Here is a 22,644-nt window from a genome sequence, read left to right as displayed (position 1 = left end):
GTCCCTTCCAACTCTACGATTCTATGAGTGTACCAGGCTGACAAAACTAGAGAGGCTGATTATTCCCATTTTACTGACACAGAACTGAGGCAGGTACAGGATTTGAACCGAAACTTTCAGGGCAGAATGCGTCAATAAGGAGGCAAATGCCCCTCCTTCCTCCCTAACCACTGAGAGCTCCTCTAAATCAGGTATAGGCAAACTCAGCCCTCCAGATGTTTTGGGACTACAACTCCCATGATCCCTAGCTAAGAGGGCCAGTGGTCAGGGATGATGGGAGTTGTAGTCTCTGGAGCGCCGAGTTTGCCTATGCCTGCTCTAAATCAGTCGCGAGAATCTCTGCTTCGCAATGCCTGGAGGCTATCCCAAAGGGATGCCCGGTTGGAATATCACGAGTTAATAAACCGACACTAATCAAATGAAGGCCGCTGTCACCACTGGGGAAAGGATGGCTAGAAAAAGAAAGAGAGAGCAGGAAATCAGGCAGAGGCCAGAGTGTGAGCTTGTGGACTAAGACGCCTCCCCACCCTGAGCCCAGATATGGCAATGGATAAGGAAAAGAGTGATTACTTGACACTTCACCTATGGCAAGAGAAAGGAAGGGATGCCACACATTTATTTTATCATGCACAGGAGTAAACCATTTATTGCTTTTTAATATACACTCCAGCAGCCTATGCAGTGGTACCTTGGGTTAAGAACTTAATTCGTTCTGGCGATCCATTCTTAACCTGAAACTGTTCTTAACCTGAGGTACCACTTTAGCTAATGGGGCCCCCCACTGCCGCCATGCCGCCGCTGTACGGTTTCTCTTCTCATCCTGAAGCAAAGTTCTTAACTTGAGGTACTATTTCTGGGTTAGCAGAGTCTGTAACCTGAAGCGTCTGCAACTCGAGGTACCACTGTATATGAAAATGCATGCAACAGCCTATTCCACAAGAAGCTAATCCTGGTTTGCTTTCTTAGATGCCACTTTATAACTTCTGACGCTATACCACTGAGCAACAGCATCTTGTTTGTTCCTCAGTGCTTATTATTTTTTCGACTAGGCTAAAATACTTCTTATCTGTCAGTGGCAAGCAACACAAGTGACAACAGTGGCCTCTGGTGGCACTGGTGCCAAACAGCACACACAAACCACATCTGAAGCTAGTTCACAGTTAAAGCTCCGAACTGCCTATAAATTGTAGGATTGATTTGGAGGGGGTGGGACTTGGGTCTTAAATTTGAGAAAAGTGCAAACAAGCATAAATAGGTTTCTTTAGATTGACACGCTTTCAAAAGGAGGAGTTAAAAATTTGACAGCCGTGCGTATTCTCTCTCTGTGCTATAATCACTGTATTTTTCGCTCTATAAGGCACACCCGATCAAAAGATGCACCTAGTTTTTAGAGGAAGAAAACAAAAAAAGCCAGCAAAAGCCGCAGACCCATTCGCTCGGCGCGGCTCTTTAAAGATAGAGTGGCTCTTGCTGACTTTTCCGGGAGGTGGGAGACTGACGGGCTGCCCTCCGTCCCTTCTCCTACCTCACTGAGAAGCCAGAGCAAGTTGTGCAGCTATCGCTGAAGCCAGCAGAGCAAGAGTGATAGCTGCGCAGTGGCTCTTGTTCTGCTGGCTTCCCAGCGAAGCAGGATGAGAGACGGAAGGGGCTCCGTAAGGACTCCCTTCCGCTCCTCCTCCCAGTTCGCTGGGAAGCTAGCAGAACAAGAGGCGCTGCACAGCCATCACTCTTGCTCTGCTGGCTTCAGCAATAGCTGCGCAGCCTGCATTCACTCCATAAGATACACACACATTTCCCCTTACTTTTTAGGAAAAGTGTGTCTTATGGAGCGAAAAATACGGTAAATGAACTTCAAAGGTAAAGGGGTAAAGGGACCCCTGACTGTTAAGTCCAGTCGCAGACGGCTCTAGGGTTGCGGCGCTCATCTCACTTTACTGGCCGAGGGAGCCGGCGTTTTGTCCGCAGACAGCTTTCCAGGTCCAGGCGAACCAAAGCAGCGCATGGAAATGCCATTTACCTTCCTGCTACAGTGGTACCTATTTATCTACTTGCACTTTGATGTGCTTTCAAACTGCTAGGTTGGCAGGAGCTGGGACCAAGCTACGGGAGCTCACCCCGTCACGGGGATTCAAACCGCCGACCTTCTGATCGGCAAGCCCTAGGCTCATGCACATCAAACAAAGCATTTAAGGTAATTAAAGGCACCAACCACCTTCTAATGAAGGTCAAAAGGTTGTACGCAAATGCCGCAGAGCTTTTTCTGCTATACAATCTCACCAAAAAAGAAGCCTAACAGAGGTCCCAACACAAGCTTTCCATGCTGCTTAGATAAATAAAGAGAAAGGGGAGAAGGGAGAGAGACTTGTAACAGGAGGCCATTAAGAGCCTTCATTATTTCCAGTGCTGTGATCTTCTTGTGTTTTACGGCCCAGTTTCCAGACTGGGCTAAAATTAAGAGCAAGTCAACTTTGAACCTCTATGTGACCTTTTTCTTTTACTCGAGGCGTATATGAATCTAGCCGCGCCGGGGTTCACACTTCACTGCTTGTAACACAGCATGAAGATAAAGAGAGAGATGATATTTCAGGGGACAGGGATGAAAACAATATGCCCGGCAGGGCATGTTCTCTATTCACACACATGGGGGACTTGGCTAGACTGGTAAAGAAAAAGCGATTTATATGCGTTGTGTGTACGATATAACATTGTGCCACCAGGTGGCGATGTGGAGTCCCGTTTTCCCCTACCTGTTTTCCCTGTTTAAATTGACAACGCTTTAAACCAAAATGCTCCTTTGAGGTCTCTAGATCCAGCCAGGGCTTGAGGGAGCGCAAAAAAGCATCTGTAAATTCTCTCTATCAATGCTTGTATTAGAATTATGAAAAGCCATAGCTTTTTCTTTTTTCTTTAATTCCTTCTTAGATATCTCCCATTAGTTTCAACGGTAGCAATTAAGTGAAAACACAACGCACAGTAACTAAATAGGACTGAACGTGCTTTTATTAGCAGGGGGTAACAAATAAGGCAATAACACCATTTTAGGAGACTGGAAACCGGAGTGCAATTTCAAATATTTAGGGAATTAATCTGGTGCTGGTAAGACTTAATTGGAGCATCCTGTTCTGTTGTGGGCATAAAAAATTCAGGAAGGATGATGGAAACTTGGGAAAGGTTTAGAGAGGAGCTACGAAAATGACGAAGGGCAGTTTTTTAAGAGCTAAAAGGAATGGTGCATTTCAGCCAGAGAAAGAATGGTTAAGAAGGGTGACTATGTTGCTATTTTACAAGTATTTATAAGATCATACAACTGAGGAGTGGGCATAATTGCTTACTTTATCCATTGCCTATAGGACAGACAAGGACATCTGCTGTAGACATAAGGAAATAATTTAGGTGAAAGAGGTTCTACAGAGGAACAGACTGCCCAAGTACCGTAATGAGTTAATTTTCATCCCTAAAATAATATCTATATCTATATCTATATCTATATCTATATCTATATCTATATCTATATCTATATCTATATCGGGACAGGTAGACCTATCAGGGATGTTTATGGTACAGAACTGCCTTCCTTGGCATTAAGATGGCCATGTTTCCTGTTTTACAAAGGGCATTCCTCTACAGTGGTACCTTGGTTCTCAAACTTAATCCGTTCCGGAAGTCTGTTCCAAAACCAAAGCGTTCCAAAACCAAAGCACACGTTCCCATAGAAAGTAACGCAAAATGGATTAATCCAACCCCTAAAACAGCTGGAAGAGACTCTTGGGAGTCCCATGGACTGCAAGAAGATCAAACCTCTCCATTCTGAAGGAAATCAGCCCTGAGTGCTCACTGGAAGGACAGATCCTGAAGCTGAGGCTCCAATACTTTGGCCACCTCATGAGAAGAGAAGACTCCCTGGAAAAGACCCTGATGTTGGGAAAGATGGAGGGCACAAGGAGAAGGGGACGACAGAGGACGAGATGGTTGGACAGTGTTCTCGAAGCTACCAGCATGAGTTTGACCAAACTGCGGGAGGCAGTGGAAGACAGAAGTGCCTGGCATGCTCTGGTCCATGGGGTCACGAAGAGTCGGACACGAGTAAACGACTAAACAACAACAACATATATATATATGGACAGGTAGATCTATCAGGGAAGTTTATGGTGCAGAACTGCCTTCCTTGGCACTAGGATGGCCATGTCTCCTACTTTACAAAGGGCAGTCCTCTACAGTGGTACCTTGGTTCTCAAACTTAATCCGTTCCGGAAGTCTGTTCCAAAACCAAAGCATTCCAAAACCAAAGCGTGCTTTCCCTTAGAAAGTAACGCAAAATGGATTAATCCAACCCCTAAAACAGAAATTTAACATGAATTTTACCATCTAACGAAACCAGTGCTCCATAAAATGAAAGCAATAAACAATGTACTGCAGTCATACAATCAATCAATCAGTAGCTGAACAAAAACAAAAATGCAGACCTCAGTGCAACACTCAAAATTGAAGTGTGGCACTCAAATCGGAGCACATTCGGCTTCCGAAAAAGTTTGAAAACTGGAACACTTATTTCCGAGTTTGCAGTGTTCGGGTTCCAAGTTGTTTGAGTACCAAGGCGTTTGAGAACCAAGCTATCACGGTATTTAAAGGATTGCCTTTCTCAAGTCCGGTTTAATGACAAATCAACATAAGGAAGGGAACAGCAGAGAAGCCTGGAGTTGATTTTGAAAAGCGCCACAATACAATAAATAAGATCCGATTTTGAAATGCTCGTACAACACCTGAGCAGATACTAAGTAATACCCCCAGCTCGAAAAAGGGGGAAAGGAGCGAAGAGATGTCCCTCCCTTCATCTACCTTATGACAATCACCTCCAGGAATAACTTCCAGAATATGCACCAAGGGCCCTTCGTTCCTGTTGATGCCTCCTACAACGTTCAAGCCAAGGCCTGTTCCCTTGGAAACAGTGATGATCTGAAACACGCTGTCACTAAACAAGAAGAGAAAACAAAGTTAGCTTTCAAAGGTCAGTGGCTGGAACACCAGGATCAGCCTGAAGCAGACATCTCCTTTTGTTTTCTCCTAAGGATGCAATGGCATCAAGGTTGCTCCAAGATGCTTACATCTTAATTGGGGGAGCTGCCTTCGGTGTAAAAGATGCAGCTACAGGTGGCTGTTTGTGTAACCAGAGGTTGAGTCAAGCACTGCTGTGCAGACGGGAACCTTCGGAGCAGAGCTTTATGTAATCCTGCTCTCATAAAAGACAAATCTGTTTCAGTGGGCCCAGAAGGAATCCCTATACAATCTGCCTTTGATAACAAAGCAGTCAAAGGAAGATACCTTGGCAGGGTGGATAAAAATCAATGATTTTTTAAAAATAATTTTAAAAAATGATATTTTTTCATTTAATTAGATTTTATTTAAATTGGATTTAAAAAAAAAATTAAATTAGATTTTTAAAATAAAATGCTTTTGGAGGAACAATATTTCTAAAGATAGTTTTAAGTTACATTATAGCCCAAAGGCTATCAGGAAATAAGGATCTGTTTTAAGTTTTTCATGTGTGCTAAAACTCAGTCTAAGCTGTTGGTTGCTTTTTTTAAAAAAGGGGTAACCACATCAGTGAACAAATATGGATACATATGCTATAATGTTATTGTTTCAATTAAATAAATTGTTTAAATTGTTATTAAGGAGGTGATTATTTTTCTCCTTCCAATAAGCTAGCAAGGGCTGATGGGAATTGGAGTCCACAGCACCTGGAGCACACAAACATGGCAGGAGGCTGCTGCAGGTATTCACATTTACAGAAAAAACCACCAGTGCTAGAGCAGACAGGGCGAAACAGATGCCTACGCCTGATGAATTCCACAGCCAACTGGCTTTCCGAGCAGATTTGCAGAGAAACAGAACATGAAATAAATGAATGCGTCAGAATTCATACAAGTTCTGCTTTGATTGCTTCCATTCGCTTTTGGCAGCTCAGGGTGGGTAAGACGGCTTCTGGAACGCTAACACTGTCACGCTTTCAATAGGTATTTCCCACAAATTCTGGGAGCAGGGGGACGGAGAAACAATCTGCAAATGATTTCAAACATTACTTTGGGGTGGCTTGAAGAGAAGGTGCTGTCAGGGGCTTTCTGTGGTGGTTTGCAATGATGTCGCTTGGATACAGCAGCTGCGGGCTTAGTGACCTCGAAGACGATCCCAAAGAGAGGCTGTCAGCAGGTTTACCTTAGAAGGAGAGAGAAAGGCAAAAGGACATACAGTGGTACCTTGGTTCTCAAACGCCTTGGTTCTCAAATGCTCAAATGTGGTTGTTGGCTTTTGTTTCCAGGGTGCCTGCACCAATCAGAAGCTGTGCCTTGGTTTTTGAACATTTCGGAAGTCAAACGGACTTCCGGAACGGATTAAGTTTGGCACTTTTGTTTTTACTTTTTATTTTGCGTTTTTGTTTTTGAGGCCTTTTTCGGTTAATTTGTTTTTGTGACTGTGCGGAACCCTGTTCAGCTACTGACTGATTGATTGTGTGACTGCAGAAACGGATAAAAGCCCCCTATCCAAACATTGACCATCATCGGTGAAGGTAAGAACAAAAATTAAATTTAATTTTTATCATCTACAATACTCTCTTACAGTGGTACCTCTAGTTACAGACTTGATCCGTTCCGGGGTGCTCTTCGCACCCCGAAAAGTCTTCAACTAGAGTGCCGCTTCTGCGCATGCGCACGGTGCGAAAGAGCAATTCTACACACACACAAGATGGACAGAACACTTCTGCGCATGCGCAAGACATGCAGAGTGCTTCTATGCATGCGCGCGGGATGAAACCCGGAAGTGTACACTTCCAGGTTTGCCGTGTACGTATCCTGAAAAAATGCAACTGGAGACTGATGGTATACAGGTATGCCTGTATTTGTTTTACAGTGCAGTACATTATTATTGCTTTCATTCTATGGATCAATTGTCTCATTAGATAGTAAAATTCATGTTAAATTGCTGTTTTAGGTGTTGTTTTTAAAAGTCTGGAACGGATTAATCCGTTTTGCATTACTTTCTATGGGAAAGCACACCTTGGTTTTGGAACGCTTTGGTTTTGGAACAGACTTCCGTAACGGATTAAGTTTCAGAACCAAGGTACCACTGTATATCCTCAGTTACCTTCTGGAAACCTTGAATCTGCAATTTGCAACATAGGTGATCAAAACTGATGAAAGAGGAGCCATACAAGTTTCTTGGGGCCGGACTAGTACTGAGCAGTTGGCTTGCTGGTCTTTGCCTCCATTTGCTGTTCATAAGGCTAATACAAGGTGTGACCAGAAAGTTCGGTGAATGGTCACAGAAATTGGACAGTGAGAAATATTCGAACATACATACCTTACAGGCCTTCAAAGTAGGCCCCCTCTGGGACAATGCACCACTGACAACATTCATAGAACTGTTGTAAACCTCTGGAGAAGTCCTCTTTTCGTACTGCATTCAGTTCCCTCGTCACAGCAGCTTAGACGTGTGAAATGTTGGGAAATGCCCTTTCAGTGCAGATTTCAGTTTTGGAAAAAGAAAGAAATCTGGTGGGGCCAGATCGGGAGAATATGGAGGGTGGGACAACTCAGTAACCTCAGTAACCATTTCACGCGGAATATGCAATTCTTCCGCCATCATTCTGACGGACAAACACCAATCCCACATCAATAACTCATGAACTCTGTCGACGTTTGCCGCCGTTCTGCTCATTGACGGCCTGCCAGACTAAGGGTCATCTTCGATGGCTTGTCACCCTTCTCGGAAACGCTCAAACCACTCATACGCTGTTACGGCTTCATCTCCGTACACAACAGTGCGCATTTTGTGGGTTTCCGATGCTGATTGCATGTCTGAATATTTCTCGCTGTCAGATTTCTGTGACCATTCGCCGAACATTCCAGTCACACCTTGTATTTAGTGGCAATTGCCTTGTATAGTAACTACTCATGCACCTCAGAGTGTTCCCAAATTACAGTGGTACCTCAGGTTACATACGCTTCAGGTTACATACACTTCAGGTTACACACTCCGCTAACCCAGAAATAGTGCTTCAGGTTAAGAACTTTGCTTCAGGATGAGAACAGAAATTGTGCTCCGGCGGCGCAGCAGCAGCAGCAGGAGGCCCCATTAGCTAAAGTGGCACTTCAGGTTAAGAACAGTTTCAGTTAAGAACGGACCTCCAGAACGAATTAAGTACTTAACCCGAGGTACCACTGTATAAGCAAGGGACTTTATGCTGTTACAAACCAATGAGGACCAAGACACTGCTTTGCAATGTGTGAAATGAGCCCCTAGGGGGCATTGCCACACTTCTCTCTTGCTCAACTGATTTTCAAGGAAGGATCCATTGAACAGATGTGTCTTTTCTGTCCATCAAACATCAAGCCACACGTAAAATCTGGGTTAAGGGTCTACCGTCCAATTCATGCAAGCATTCCTACCAACCTGAAATATTAATGGAGGCCACCAGGCCACTAAACATATTCTACGCTGCACAAAGAAAATATAACCAGCAGCTCACCAGCTAGGAGTTGTGTTGGGGAATTCCTCACAGAGTCTGTGTTGCTATGCGAGCTGAACTTCTCCATCAGGTTCAGAAATTCTACCCTGGGAACAAAGAGGATGAAGAGATGTTTTATATATCAATGTCATTTCTGAACGTCTCGTTCCAAGGCTTTTCAAGGAAATGGCACCGAGGATTGCATCCAACAAAGTTGTTGCGTTTCGAGGTCCCCAAGCCACCCCCCAAAAATTCACACATCACACATCAATTTTGGTTTGGGTTTTTGGCACAATTTTGGCCACAACTTTATTTAAATACACAAGTGAGTGGTTGCTTAGGCATTGGTTCCGACTATCTGTCCTTGCCCAGGGACAGAACTTGCTTCCAGATTCCAGCGGAAGCCAGTGAGGGAAACAATTTTGGGGAGAAGATGAAGCCGGGCCTCAGTCCCTCACTTCTCACCCTCATGCTCCTGCTGGCTTGCACGGCCGAAGTCCGATGCCAGGGACAAGGACGAAAAGAATGGCAAGCCCCTGGATTCCTTTAACGGAATTCCCTTTCCACACCAGCAGACAGCAAAATTCTCAGACAGCAGAGCATGAAACTCTTAATCAGGGAACTGACATCGGAGACCAGCAGAGAGAGAAGTCGCCCCGATAGTGCAGGAGAGGGAACCAGCAAGGAGAGAGAGAGAGTTTCCGAGGGGGAAGGGAATCAAGGTGACACCAAGAAGGAAGAAGGGAATGAGAGCACTTTGGAGGGAAGGCTCAGGGACTCTTCCAGTGAGATCAGCGGGGAGAGTGCTGGACCACCACTGGGCATGCCTACTCTGCGCAGAAGGCTTCCGCGCAGAGAGGCTAGGCGGAGACTGGCTGTCAAGGAATTCTTATGTTGGAAAAAAATTAGGAAACACCCACTAACGGATTCTGCCAGCGACTGAAGCAGACGCACAGGAGTGTGCTTCAGTTAGGGAAAGGTTTAACCAACAAGCAGTTTAGGGAAGTCGGTGACTTACACACAAGCAACTACAATTCCCATTACAGCGGGTTTCAGGACATGGCCCACAAGTCAAATCCAGTCCCTCACACCTGTCTTACACAAACTTTCCTAAATGCCTACTTCTTTGGGAACTGGCAGTCTTGACTGGGAAGCCACTACCATTAAGTCTCTGTCCTGTTCATGCACCTGACTTTCATGAGTATAAAACATGGGTCAGCAAACTAAGGTCCGTGATCTGGATCAGCCCCAATTGCCCTCTGGATCCGGCCTGCAGATGGTCCTGGAATCGCTGCTTGGATTGGCTTGATCGTTCGGGCTGCGCTATTTTTTTTGCAAAAATAATTCGGGCGCCATTCCCCCCCCACAGCGGCGCCTCTGCCCTCCTGGCTTCTCCCCACCCTATGGAGGAAGGGAGCTCGGCTTTGATTGGTGCCAGCCAACCCAAAGCCTCGCCGCATGCATGCTGAGGCGTGGCCCAGACTTGCCACCCGCCCACTGGCCTCTCCGTCCTTGGCGGCACTGTGGGTGTTATGTACTGAAGTTCTCACCCTGGGCCAGCAGGTGAATACTGTAGATAGTTATGCAAATGAAGGATCGAAAGTGACGTTCAGTGATTGGATAGTTTGTATGCAAATGAGGGATCGAAAGTGACGTTCAGTGATTGGCTAGTTACAGAATATGGCTACTGTTGCATTCTAGTGGAGCTCTATATAAGCAGGCTGACTGAGCTCCTCAGTTCAGTTCTGTTCCAGCTTACAAATAAAGAGCTGCTTTGGAAGAATCGCTGTGTCGTCTGATATGTCCGCCCACAACTTAACAGTGGGCATCATGACGGGTGCTTCGTGGGGCTTCGGCTGGAGCTTGGCGTGCCTGCTGGCCCCGCGCCTGGTGCCCAGGAAAACTGGCCCGGAAAGGAGAGGCGCCACCACCACCGCCAGCTCCCAACCGCAGGCAGAGCGGTGGAGGAGGTAGGAAAGCAGGGGGAGGGGAGGGGGTGGGGTGGGGGAGAGAGGGGGAGAGAGAGAAGCCCCCCACCATGTGTGCACACGTGGCACAGTCCAGCCCACCACAAGGTCTGAGGGGCAGTGAACCAGCCCCCTCCTTAAAAAGTTTGCTGACCCCTGGTATAAAAGGAAACTGAGCAGAACTCAGGGAGGGCAAGAGAGTGGAGGCCTCCACGACATGCTGTACCTAGGTCATATAAAGCTTTGCAGGTGTGGATTAAAGGCAGGGCCAGCCCTACCATCAGACGGACTGAGGCGGATGGCTCAGGGGGCTGGGGCTGGAGAACATCAGCAAGATATGGGTGGAAAGAGCTATGTCTGCTATAGAGCCTGCCCAGCACCTCCCTGAGCTAGCTAGATGCCTTCAGGTGTAGCACATAGAGAAGGACCAGTGTTAGAAACTCAAGATATATAAACTAGGTGCGAAATGGCTCCTTAAACCAGGGTTACAGTCACCAAAATGAAGTGCCTAATTGCCATTTGGGGGCTAGACGGCTCGAAAGCCACATTTGACAATACAACTTCTTGGTTCCTGAAATTCATTCTGACTGTGCAGATAAAATATTAAGGATAGAATTCTACAGGATGTGTTGCTAGCGGGTGAAAACAGTCATGATCCAAGGATCCCCAGGCATGCACCTTCAGATGGTGGATATATCAGGTGCCATGCTGGTGCCCGGACATCTTCACTTGGTCACAAGTGGCCGATAGTAAAGGTAAAGAGACCCCTGGCCATTAGGTCCAGTCATGGCCAACTCTGGGGTTGCGGCGCTCATCTTGCTTTATTGGCCGAGGGAGCCGGTGTACAGCTTCCAGGTCATGTGGCCAGCATGACTAAGCCACTTCTGGCGAACCAAAGCAGCACACGGAAACACAGTTTATGTTCCCGGTAAACTGAGCGGTACCTATTTATCTACTTGCACTTTGAGGTGCTTTCGAACTGCTAGGTTGGCAGGAGCTGGGACCAAGAAACGGGAGTTCGCCCCGTTGCGGGGATTCGAACCGCCAACCTTCTGATCGGCAAGTCCTAGGCTCTGTGGTTTAACCCACAGCGCCACCCGCATCCCTTAAGTGGCCGATAGCCAGGATCAAAATGCCCCTGGCGCCTGGCTAATTTCAAAGGCTGTGGAAGATGTCCCATCACCAGAGCTGAAGAAAAGGTTCTACTGCCAACCCGAACAGCTTTTGTACATAGAATTGAAGTAGGGGGTGGGTGGAATCTTGTATTTCAACTAAGGCAGCACAATGTGTTAGGCTGGCCTTGATGAAAAGGTACTGGAAATCACAGAACAGCCTCGCTACTGCAAGAGAAAGAAAAAAATTCCCCACTGCTATTTATACCACAGTGACAGCAAGCATACAACAAGGAGTTTAATTCTGTCTACCGGAATGATCAAACTGCTTGTGGATTTTAATTATTCAAGAAGGATAGAGAAAACTAGGTCAGCATTCCTTGGCTGAAAGGGGATTAAGAAAACACCTCAAATCTGTACAATAGGAAGAGACAGGACAAGGAGACAGAGAAAGCCGTATGTATACAGCTGGCAATTGCACAGTGAAAAGATGTACAGTGGTACCTCGGGTTAAGAACTTACCGTATTTTTCACTCTATAAGACACACCAGACCACAAGACGCACCTAGTTTTTGGAGGAGGAAAACAAGAAAAAAAAATATTCTGAATCTCAGAAGCCAGAACAGCAAGAGGGATCGCTGCGCAGTGAAAGCAGCAATCCCTCTTGCTGTTCTGGCTTCTAGGAAAGCTGCGCAGCCTGCATTCACTCCATAAGATGCACACACATTTCCCCTTACTTTTTAGGAGGGAAAAAGTGAGTCTTATAGAGCAAAAAACACGGTAATTCGTTCCGGAGGTCTGTTCTTAACCTGAAACTGTTCTTAACCTGAAGCACCACTTTAGCTAATGGGGCCTCCTGCTGCCGCCGCGCCGCTGCTGCACAATTTCTTTTCTCATCCTGAAGCAAAGTTCTTAACCCGAGGTACCACTGTACGGACAATGCTAGGTCAAAAATTGAGGGAATTAACAGAGCTTCCTTTGGACACAGATGGCTGCCACCAATTCCTAGTGCCTTGTGTGAATCTGGAGACAAAAGGATCTGAGATACTTGTCTGCATTAGCAGAAGTGTAATGCTGATAAAAGAAGGGGAGGAAATCAAACCTGAGATACCACCGTATCTGATGCAATAAAAAGGGTAAAGGGACCCCTGACTGTTAAGTCCAGTTGTGGACAACTCTGGGGTTGAGGCGCTCCCTTGCTAAGGGGGCTGGCGTTTGTCCGCAGATAGCTTCCGGGTCATGTGACTAGCATGACTAAGCTTCTTCTGGCGAACCAGAGCAGCGCACGGAAACGCCATTTACCTTCCTGCCGGAGCGGTACCTATTTATCAACTTGCACTTTGACGTGCTTTCAAACTCCTAGGTTGGCAGGAGCAGCAACCGAACAACAGGAGCTCACCCTGTTGCAGGGATTCAAACCGCCGACCTTCTGATAGGCAAGCCCTAGGCTCTATGGTTTAGACCACAGCGCCACTCGCGTCCTACTATCTGATGCAATACAACACTACAATTCACAAATGAGAAAGACAGCAGCTAATTATCCACTTTTCAGGAAAAGATAATAAACTGATGAGCTTGTCACACTTCTACTTCTCTTTTGATTTCAATGGGTGAGGGGAGAGATTTTATTATTATAGCAGGAACAAAATCAGCAGGAACAAATTCAGTTTGCTTTCTTTAAGCACCCACCCCTCCCGGCAATAAGCTGTTTCAGAAAAGTTCTTCTGAAAAAACAACAACAAATGGCTTTTGCTGTAAGCCATTCTCTGATAGCTAAACGCTGATGAAAAGGCCAATGCAATGTCTATGGCCAATATCTATGGCCATTTTGCTCCCTTATAGGCTTGAATAATTTTTTTAAAAAATGTTTTCTTACTTTCTGCTTCTTCAGCTCTGGCAATGAGTAAAGACACGCGGCTGGTTGCTGATGCTTTTTGCAATTATGTCAACAGCTCTGTGGGGCTAAACAGAAAATGTAGGGGTTAAAATATACAGATTTTCTCCATTAAGCTGCTGCAAGGACTCTGCTATTATGCAACAGGAAATTGTCTCTATGAGCTGAAAGGCAATGCATGCCTAGCAATGAATAGCTTTAATATAACTCTCACAGTAAGACCACAATCCTAAGAATCCTTGCTGGAAGCATGCCCAACCGAAAATCCTGTAATTTTCAGATTAAAGGTGTCAAGTTTTAGCTTTAAAAAGTGGAATATGTAATTAATTAATTAGCACGGCACTTCAATAACATGCTAGCATTAGGGAGCCAATGTATCCTGTGGCTGTTTAAACTCTGAAGACATGGGTGTGAGTCTGTAAAATGGGAACAACATAGAGGTGCACATCACAGGGTTATTGCGAGGGAAAATTTCTCATGTGGTTCAACCTGCAGCCATTATGATCCATGCTTAAAGTTAAATGTCTAAAGCCAAACTTTCATTAGCTACAACAACCAAGTCTTCGCCATTGACTTCTATAATCAAGTCTCCAATAAGCAATCAACATTAAGAAAGAAAGAGGTCAATAATGAATGGCAATGTGATTGTACGAGTTAGCAGGTAGAAACAAACACTAAGCACATGAAACACAAAATATTTTGCTATCAGTTTTACCATAAAATAATGCCAGGAAGAAATATTAACAACTTCAGATATGCAGAAGACACAAGCTTGATGGCAGAAAGTGAGGAGGAATTAAAGAACCTTTTAATGAGGGTGAAAGAGGAGAGTGCAAAATATGGTCTGATGCTCAACGTCAAAAAAACGAAGATCATGGCCACTGGTCAAACTGCAGTAGGCAATGGAAGACAGGAGTGCCTGGCGTGCTCTGGTCCATGGGGCCACGAAGAGTTGGACACGACTAAACAACAACAACAACAACAACGATTCCAGAGAGACTTCCAGTAATATATAAATCTCACCTTTCGGATTTGCTCTCTTATGGCAGAGTTCTGAATGAATACAGCCACATCATTCATGTTATAATAGGACACCCTGAGAACATCGTAATGCAAGCTGACATTTTGTCTTCTGCCACAATGTTCATGCTGGGATATACTGGTAACTACAACTATTATGTGAAATGGCCATCACCAATCAGCTGTTCTGACCGCCTACAGGAAGAAAGTTGATAAGCTTTCCCCACTTGCTCAACTAGCGGTGTGACCAGGAAAAGAGCTCTTTGGCATTCAGCTCTTTCACAAAACATTACTGTGTATGGGCCATAGGGATTGCAATTCAGATAAAAGGCAAGTGTGCTTCGTGCCTGATCTCCCTTTATCTGCCTAATGTGCATTCATGGAACTATAATGAAAAGTGGTGGGGAGAATACAAATACATAAAGTTGTTTTTAGCAGCTGTACTGGCAACCACAATAGCATGAAAGGCAGTTATTTACTATCTACTGCAGCCATTCCCCCCACCCCAAGGTAATACCCCCTTTATGAAAATTCCAGAGGCTTCTTCAGATTGCTTTCGATAGCCTCCGATAAGTTCAGTGCCTGCTGAGCAAGCAAAAGCAGCAAGAAATAAACAGGTCCATTTCCTCTGTCCCAGTAAATATACCGAGGTAATTGCTAAATACTTTTTATGAAGATCTCAACTCCCGTCTGGTTCGGAGTGGGCTGCAAGAGCCCAGAAGGGGCCCGACAAAAGCACTCTTGGCTTGTTAGTGCAAACTGTACACATAAGCTAATTACCTAATCTGTTTGGGCAGTCTGGAAATGCAATGTGATGTATATAGTTCGACTGATTTCATGATGACCCATAATAGTTCTTTGGAAGTGGGGGGGGGGGAGAGAAAGAGAGAGAGAGAGCAAGGCAATGGCAAGTTTCCGAACAGTTGCAATATGCAATTCTTACAGGGGCTTTGCACCTCTATTCATAACACAGCAACTTAGCTTGTTTTTTTCTAACAAATAAATTTATCTCAAAACTTTCAATATTATTATCCAACCTTCTTTAGAAGATATTATGTTACCCACAGGATAAACAGAATAAGGATGCATTCTGAGCGTTTTGCAAACGTTGACAAAAAAATAGTTACTGGATGTAATTTGTTTGTTTCCCTTTTACAGATTTGCTCTCTATGTTTGGCGGGAGCAAAGTAATGCTTCCCCTGTCAAGTGGCTACATCTACCCAGTTAACTTTCACTGTCTGCCACTGCCGCACCCTTTTCCAAATTCTCACGTGAGGTCTAGTCCTACAGTGCATCTCAGTCCTTTTAAAGATGATGTGTTTTCAACTAGGAGGCAGCAAAGAGGAAATCTTGCCTGCAGGAGGAGAAGTCCTTTGCAGGAGTGGACAGCCTGAATATCACATTGAATATCCAGTTGGTAGGAGACCTGCATTTGCTGCTCAGTTATCATATAAAACACCTTTTATCAGCCTCCTCCAGAATCATTGTTTCATAAGTTGTGACCCAAAGAGCTTAGAATTTATTTGGGACTGTTTTTCTTATAACTGCTCCCTTTCCCTTACGGGCTATTCCGGAGCCCGTATAGAGTCCTTAAGAAGGTTTCCTATTGGTAGGAGAAAATAACAGAGGCCAGCCAGAGTATATCGAGAAGCAAAGCGGTTAGTAAACCTGATCTTTATTAAAGGAACTGTTGCAACAGGGTCCCCACTCACCACATGCAGGAGGGAGGAGAACCCTGAACAATGGTGCACAAGCCCTTATACAGACTTTTGAAATTGCGCATCCTGTAGCCCAAGACCACACACCCCCCCCCCCGAAACATCAGACATACACCACAGAAGGAGGCGGTCTCCAGCAGAAATCCTGTCTGCCAGGATACCTGATAATGCTCACTGATTGCATTACCTGGGCAGCCTGGTCATTCTTTTGTGATGGTTAACACTTTAGTTCCTGAATGGAGGTCACAGGCTCACCTTATTCATACACAAAGACACCCTTAAGACAGGATTTGTAAGAGAAAAGACAATGGGAAGACTTTCCCCATTTGCCTCCCTTACTGCAGAGGAATATTTGAGGTCATTGGGAGAGTCAGAATGGCTTTGGGATTGCTCTCCCATTCTATTTCAGACACATGGTTCATATATTTAGATATGTGTGCATTTATGAATATTTATTCTATATTTGAGACCTCAAAATTATTATAACAGTAAAAGTAAAGGCAAAGGGACCGCTGATCATTAGGTCCAGTCGTGACCGACTCTGGGGTTGCGGCGCTCATCTCGCTTTATTGGCCGAGGGAGCCGGTGTACAGCTTCCAGGTCACGTGGCCAGCATGACTAAGCCGCTTCTGGTGAACCAGAGCAGCGCACGGAAATGCCGTTTACCTTCTCGCCGAAGCAGTACTTATTTATCTACTTGCACTTTGATGTGCTTCCGAACTGCTAGGTTGGCAGGAGCTGGGACCGAACAATGGGAGCTCACCCCGTTGCAGGGATTTGAACCGCCGACCTTCTGATCGGCAAGCCCTAGGCTCTGTGGTTTAGACCACAGCGCCACCCGTGTCCCTTGCCTCCCTTACTGCGGAGGAATATCTGAGGTCATTGGGAGAGTGAAAATGGCTTCAGGATTCCTCTCCTGTATTATTTCAGACACATGGTTCATATACAGTGGTACCTCGGGTTAAGTACTTAATTCGTTCCGGAGGTCTGTTCTTAACCTGAAACTGCTCTTAACCTGAAGCACCACTTTAGCTAACGGGCCTCCTGCTGCCGCTGTGCCGCCAGAGCACGATTTCTGTTCTTACCCTGAAGCAAAGTTCTTAACTTGAAGCAGTATTTCTGGGCTAGCGAAGTCTGTAACCTGAAGCGTATGTAACCTGAGGTACCACTGTATTTAGATATGTGTGCATTTATGAATATATATTCATATTTGAGACCTTAAAATTCTTATAGTCATACCTCGGGCAAAGACGCTTCAGATTGAGCGTTTTCAGGTTGCGTTCCGCGGCGACCCGGAAGTAACGGAACGGGTTAGTTCTGGGTTTCGCCGCTCGTACATGCGCAAACGCTCAAAATGATGTCACGCGAATCGTGACTCGCGCACATGCGGGTTGCTTTCTGCTCTGGATGCTAACAGGGCTCCGGAACATATCCCGTTCACATCCAGAGGTACCACTGTAACAGTACCCAGCTTAAGGAGTCTACATATAGCAATTCAAACCTTTCGCACACCTTATCTGAATCTCTACAGCAAGTACTAACAGCCTCGCTCTCTACCAACTGAGCTAACCTGAGAGGTGCTTGTTTACATATACAATGGTGCCTCAGGTTAAGTACTTAATTCGTTCTAGAGGTCCGTTCTTAACCTGAAACTGTTCTTAACCTGAAGCACCACATTAGTTAATGGGTCCTCCTGCTGCCGGAGCACGATTTCTGTTCCCATCCTGAAGCAAAGTTCTTAACCCGAGGTACTATTTCTGGGTTAGCAGAGTCTGTAACTGAAGCGTCTCTACCTGAAGCGTCTGTAACCCAAGGTACCACTGTACATGTATATATGCATGTACGTATATTATTTATATAACTTGTGTGTGCTTGCTTGTATCACGTAACCACAGCCTGAGGCTCTCTCACTACTCCGTCCATAGAATCACAGGATCCACAGCACTGTAGAGTGGGAAGGGCGCACCACTGTCATCTAGCCCAACCCCTTGCAATGCAGGAACCTTTTGCCCGACGCGGGTCTCGAACCCACCACCCAGCGATCAAGAGCCTCACGCCGTATCAACGGAGCTAGACCGTGCCCTGCGAGGAGGCGGGGCGACGCCGAGGGAGCAGGTAAACGAGAACGCGGACTTACCCCCCGCGGCCGCCGTAGTCGATTCCCGCAAGCGGAGGAGGCGGCGTTCCAAGCGACAGTGTCGCGCGCGCGCCGCCCGGCTGTGGGTTCGCCACCTTGGGGAACCGAGCTCTCGCGATAACCTGACGACCTCGCGCGCGAAGAGAGGTGGTATCGGCGAAGAGAGGAATGCCGAGCGCGTCCACGTGACAGGACGGGGCGGGGCCGTACAAGAGGAAAGGCATGGGCGGCTGCGCGCGGGGCTGGGCTTGCCTGGCGGCTCCCGCGGCGCGAGGATGGGGGCCCTGGCGGGCCTGGCTCCGTCTCCATGGCAACGGCGAGGCGGCGGCCTGCTGCGGGCGGCGCGCCAAGGGCAGCGGCGGAGACCCCTTCGCGGGGGCCCGGCGGCGGCAGCAGGAGGACTGGAGGCACCGCAACAAGACGGTGCTGACGTACCTGGCGGCCGGCGTCGTGGGCGTGGCGGGCATGTCCTACGCGGCCGTGCCCCTTTACCGCCTCTACTGCCAGGTGAGGGGTCGCCTCGGGGCTCGCTTCTCGGAGGGCGCCTGCCTCGCAGGGTGGTTGTTGTGGGAAGCCAAGGATGGGGAAGGGGGGGGGACCTGTGAGAGCGTTTCCCAAATGCAGGGGAAAGAAGGAAGCAGGGACGCGGACTTATAAAAAATATTGGGGGGGGGCCCCCGGAAAGCTCATGAATAATAAATAGGCTCATGAATATGCAAATAAAGTGGCGCCGCCTCCTCGTGAGCGAATAGGGGAGAGCGTGCTGCGCCTATTAATCAGCTCCGAAGGAAATTGGGTGGAGCTTTTGCTCGGGAAGGAGGGCAGGAGGCATGCAGACAGCCCGACCCTGTGCATTTTGGGCTGGGGGAGGGGCGCCGGAGATTATTGGGGGGGGGAAGCCCCCCCAAACGAATTTTTGAGGGGGCTCGGGCCCCCTCAAGCCCCATGGAGTCGGCGCCTATGGAAGGAAGCGACTGCTCCAGAGTCAGGGGAGCGACGGGGCTGCTTCCTTTGCCAAGCTGCGTGCAACCTGCTGCTTCTTTCTACCTGACTCGCAAATCTGCAAAATCCCAGCTGTTTGCATGAGTAGGGTCCCTGGATGTCCCTTCGTTTGAAGATAGTGTTGTGCTGGATCTGTCCCCCAAGTTGGATGAGCAGGGGCTGCCACCTCTTTTGTTTTAGTTTTAGTTTTTTTTTATTTATACAGCGCTTTTCGAATTTCTACATTTTCGTTAGTTTTACAGTCAATTTGACATTTCAAAATTGGACTATTTACAAAAATTTTATAAATTATATGAATCATAAGATTCGCATGATTTGGAAATGTCAGCTTCAGCAACGAGAATAGATGGTACATGGAATTAAGCTATATTAATGAAAAGACCAATGTTTAAAATGATATTATATTTGATTTTAGAGTAAATGGATAATAAGCAATTTAAACTTAAAATGCAACTATTTGAGAGTACAAAAGAATGCATGAAACAAGGTTATAATTTGCTGATATTTTTATTGTTGAGAATGCACGGTGAGGGAGATGTGGGGAAGTCTGGTAGAAGACTGAAAAAAGCTTGGAAATGATGTATCTTTCTTTTCTCTTTTCTTTTTGTTCTTATTTCTTTACATATCTAATTCTATGTTTCTATCTGAAAGAAAAAATGCAATAAAAATATTTATAAAAAACAAAAAAAACAAAATTGGACTTCCTTCCCCCCTCTTTTTGGGGTACCTTAAATTTATTTTTCAATATCTTCTGCATATCCAAATTTGTTTTAACTTGCTCGTTTATTTATCTACTGTAAATATATACTCTTACAAAACTGCAGGTTATGGCAATGATCCTGCTAATGTTTTTGTCTGTTCACAATTTGTCTGTAAATATTCAATAAACCATTTCCATTCTTTTATAAAAAGTTTATCTTGATTTCTTATTCTTCAGGTAAACTTCACCATTTCTGTTGTTGTGGGGAGCCCAGCATGGGCGAGGGGCCTGTGAGACAGCGTTTCCCAAATGGGATATAGAAAGGATCTCCTAGGCTCTGTGTATAATGAGTGATATAACAAATAAAGAAGAATGCATTCTACCAGTCATTGCCCACGTACAGTGTTAGAAACTGATATATGAAAGCTAGGAGCTAAATGGCCACCTTAACTAGGTGATGTGTGCAACAATGGAATGTCTAGGCATCCTTTTTAATAACAAGAATATAGCTGAAAATGAACTGCAGCTAAAATCGTATGTTCATGTTTCACATGGTCAGTCCTTCCACAGCCTACCCACCCCCTAATAGTCTTAAGAGGGTCTCTTCTCTGGTCTTCAGAAAGTGGCTGGAAGTGGGGAGGCAGAAAAAGCTCCTCCTTTCCTTCCACTCTGCAGTTTAATCTGAAATCTTCGGTAAAAGTACTGCGCCCAGAGCTCAGATATTGCTTGTGCTAATGAGATGCCCTGTCACAAAATGTGCCTAGAACAATGGGAGTTTCAAACACTGCTCACATTTACAGAGTACATCTACATAAGGGATCTTGTTATAACACTTATCCAGCACTGTTGAGGGTATTACTTGAAAACAGCACTCTATAAAAGCAGATCTTAGTTGAACATGCAAGCATTTAGACAAATAGCAGAAAAGAGTGGAAACTTATGAAGAACATTTGGAAGATTTAATCACTTGTAGGTCCTTTCTGGATTCTGTCCAGTAGATGCCTTAGTTGATGCCTGTCCATATTCAAAATCTCCCTCGACCCATGAAGATGATAATAATTCAGGCTACATTAAATGGTTGATTTGCACAAGTAACTGTTCCATGTAGCACATGCCTAGAAATCACTTGAAGGGTAAGGAAGTAAGTCTTTTCAGATAGTTTAATTGGGTGCAATCGACTCTTGCCATGTTTGTTGCCTGTCTGGCTTTTGTACATAGAAGTAGCAGCTTTTATGTTGGTTGTCTTGGGAAAGTTTTCTTGAAAGAGTTTGTTTCTGTTTAATTCTTCTTGCCTCAGATACCATTTCTTGTTTTTAATCAGGCTATTGTTAATTACAGCTTCTTTTCCTTTAAGGCTACTGGACTTGGAGGGTCAGCGGTAGCAGGCCATGGTTCAGGAGAGATCGAGACAATGGTACCTGTTAAAGATCGCATCATTAAGGTTACCTTCAATGCAGATGTACATGCAAGCCTTCAGTGGAATTTCAGACCTCAGCAGACTGAAGTATATGTAAGTTATTAAAAATTTGTAGAGATGGGTTTCATATATGTCTGGGGGTGTCGTGGTTTATTTATAGACAGATGGGCAAGGGTTGTAACTAGCCATACTAAATTGCAGTAATCATAATGAGAGGCTGCTTGTTTTATAATCTGCTTTGTCAGGCATTAAGGTCTACAGACTGCAGTATAGCAGTTGTTCACCTGTAAGAGTCAGGTTGGTGCAGTTTTTCATCTGCGTAGAATTCTGAACCTACCTGCATCCCAAAGTAAAATTAATTTGAAATGGGGCAAAGTGGGAGGGGAAAGGGTATACTGTTTGCATAAATGCTGCTGTTGGTGTGATATCTCTGTTATTGCTAATGTTTGAAAATACTCTGCTTTGGATTTACTTATTTTGTTGGAAATATTTATAATCCTCACCCAAAGGTCCCAGGCAGGAAATATACACAGTCTAAACCAAAATTAAACAATAACATTAAACAGCACAAATCAAAGGCTAAATTCTGATTGGCACTTACGCATGCATGCATTTAGTCTGTTGCCAGTGATGGGTAAAGATTACTTCCTGCAAACAGGCTCACAACCCCACGCTGCCTATTTGCTCTCAGCACACAGTTATCCTTTTGTGTTTCCACACCTAGGGAAATGCAACATCTTGCTGCTGCTACCGAATCAGCATGTGGACTCACGTTGTTATTATTTAGTTACATTTAGTTTGCCTTTCTCTACCAAGCAAAAGGCACTGTGGGTGTTCTGCCTCCCCCCTCCCCCCGGCCAACAACAACACTGCCCCAAAAGGAATCCAGTGAGCTTCTTTGCCAAGTGGGAGTTTGAATCTAGGTCTCCCCAATCTCAGTTTGACCCTAACTGCTATGCCATATTGACTCGGTCAGAGGCGTTGAGTGAGCCATAGCGTAGTTCTCTGAATTCCTGGCTGGAAGAGCACAGCAGCATGCTGTAGGGACACCCTCTTTGCTGGAGACATTACTTTTATGTAAGTCTGTCCTCCATGCCACATCTGCATGAGAAATAAACTCCCTTTCCTTTGAGTTTTTGGCAGTTTCTTGATTTAGACCTACTTTAGACGGAAA

The 22,644-nt window shown here is 45.5% G+C and overlaps 1 protein-coding gene and 1 long non-coding RNA gene across 4 annotated transcripts in view; one reads left to right on the top strand and one right to left on the bottom strand.

Moving 5' to 3' along the window:
* The window catches only part of STXBP4 (syntaxin binding protein 4), a 143,614-nt gene extending 124,761 nt beyond the window's left edge, over nt 1-18,853 (bottom strand). Inside the window, exons 1-4 of one of the 3 annotated variants that reach the window (XM_082212457.1) lie at nt 18,352-18,853; nt 8,525-8,610; nt 6,081-6,213; nt 4,837-4,969 (exon numbers count right to left, since the gene is read on the bottom strand). In XM_082212457.1, the coding sequence (XP_082068583.1) occupies nt 4,837-4,969; nt 6,081-6,213; nt 8,525-8,610; nt 18,352-18,818 (819 nt within the window). In that variant the 5' untranslated portion in view covers nt 18,819-18,853. Of the gene's footprint in view, nt 1-4,836; nt 4,970-6,080; nt 6,214-8,524; nt 8,611-13,458; nt 13,478-17,453; nt 17,490-18,351 lie in introns of those variants that run through there. The other 2 variants (XM_082212458.1, XM_082212459.1) reach the window with 2 other exon arrangements.
* Nucleotides 7,976-22,644, top strand: part of LOC309526641 — a 173,693-nt gene continuing 159,024 nt past the window's right edge. Inside the window, exon 1 of the long non-coding RNA XR_014216772.1 lies at nt 7,976-8,005. This is a non-coding gene — a long non-coding RNA (uncharacterized lncRNA). The remainder of the gene's footprint in view (nt 8,006-22,644) is intronic.

The sequence above is a fragment of the Podarcis vaucheri genome (genome assembly GCF_965113315.1).
Source record: "Podarcis vaucheri genome assembly, chromosome: 2".
Taxonomy (NCBI): domain Eukaryota; kingdom Metazoa; phylum Chordata; class Lepidosauria; order Squamata; family Lacertidae; genus Podarcis; species Podarcis vaucheri.
The sequence above is the reverse complement of the archived record's forward strand: the minus strand, read 5'-3'. Positions and strand labels throughout refer to the sequence as shown.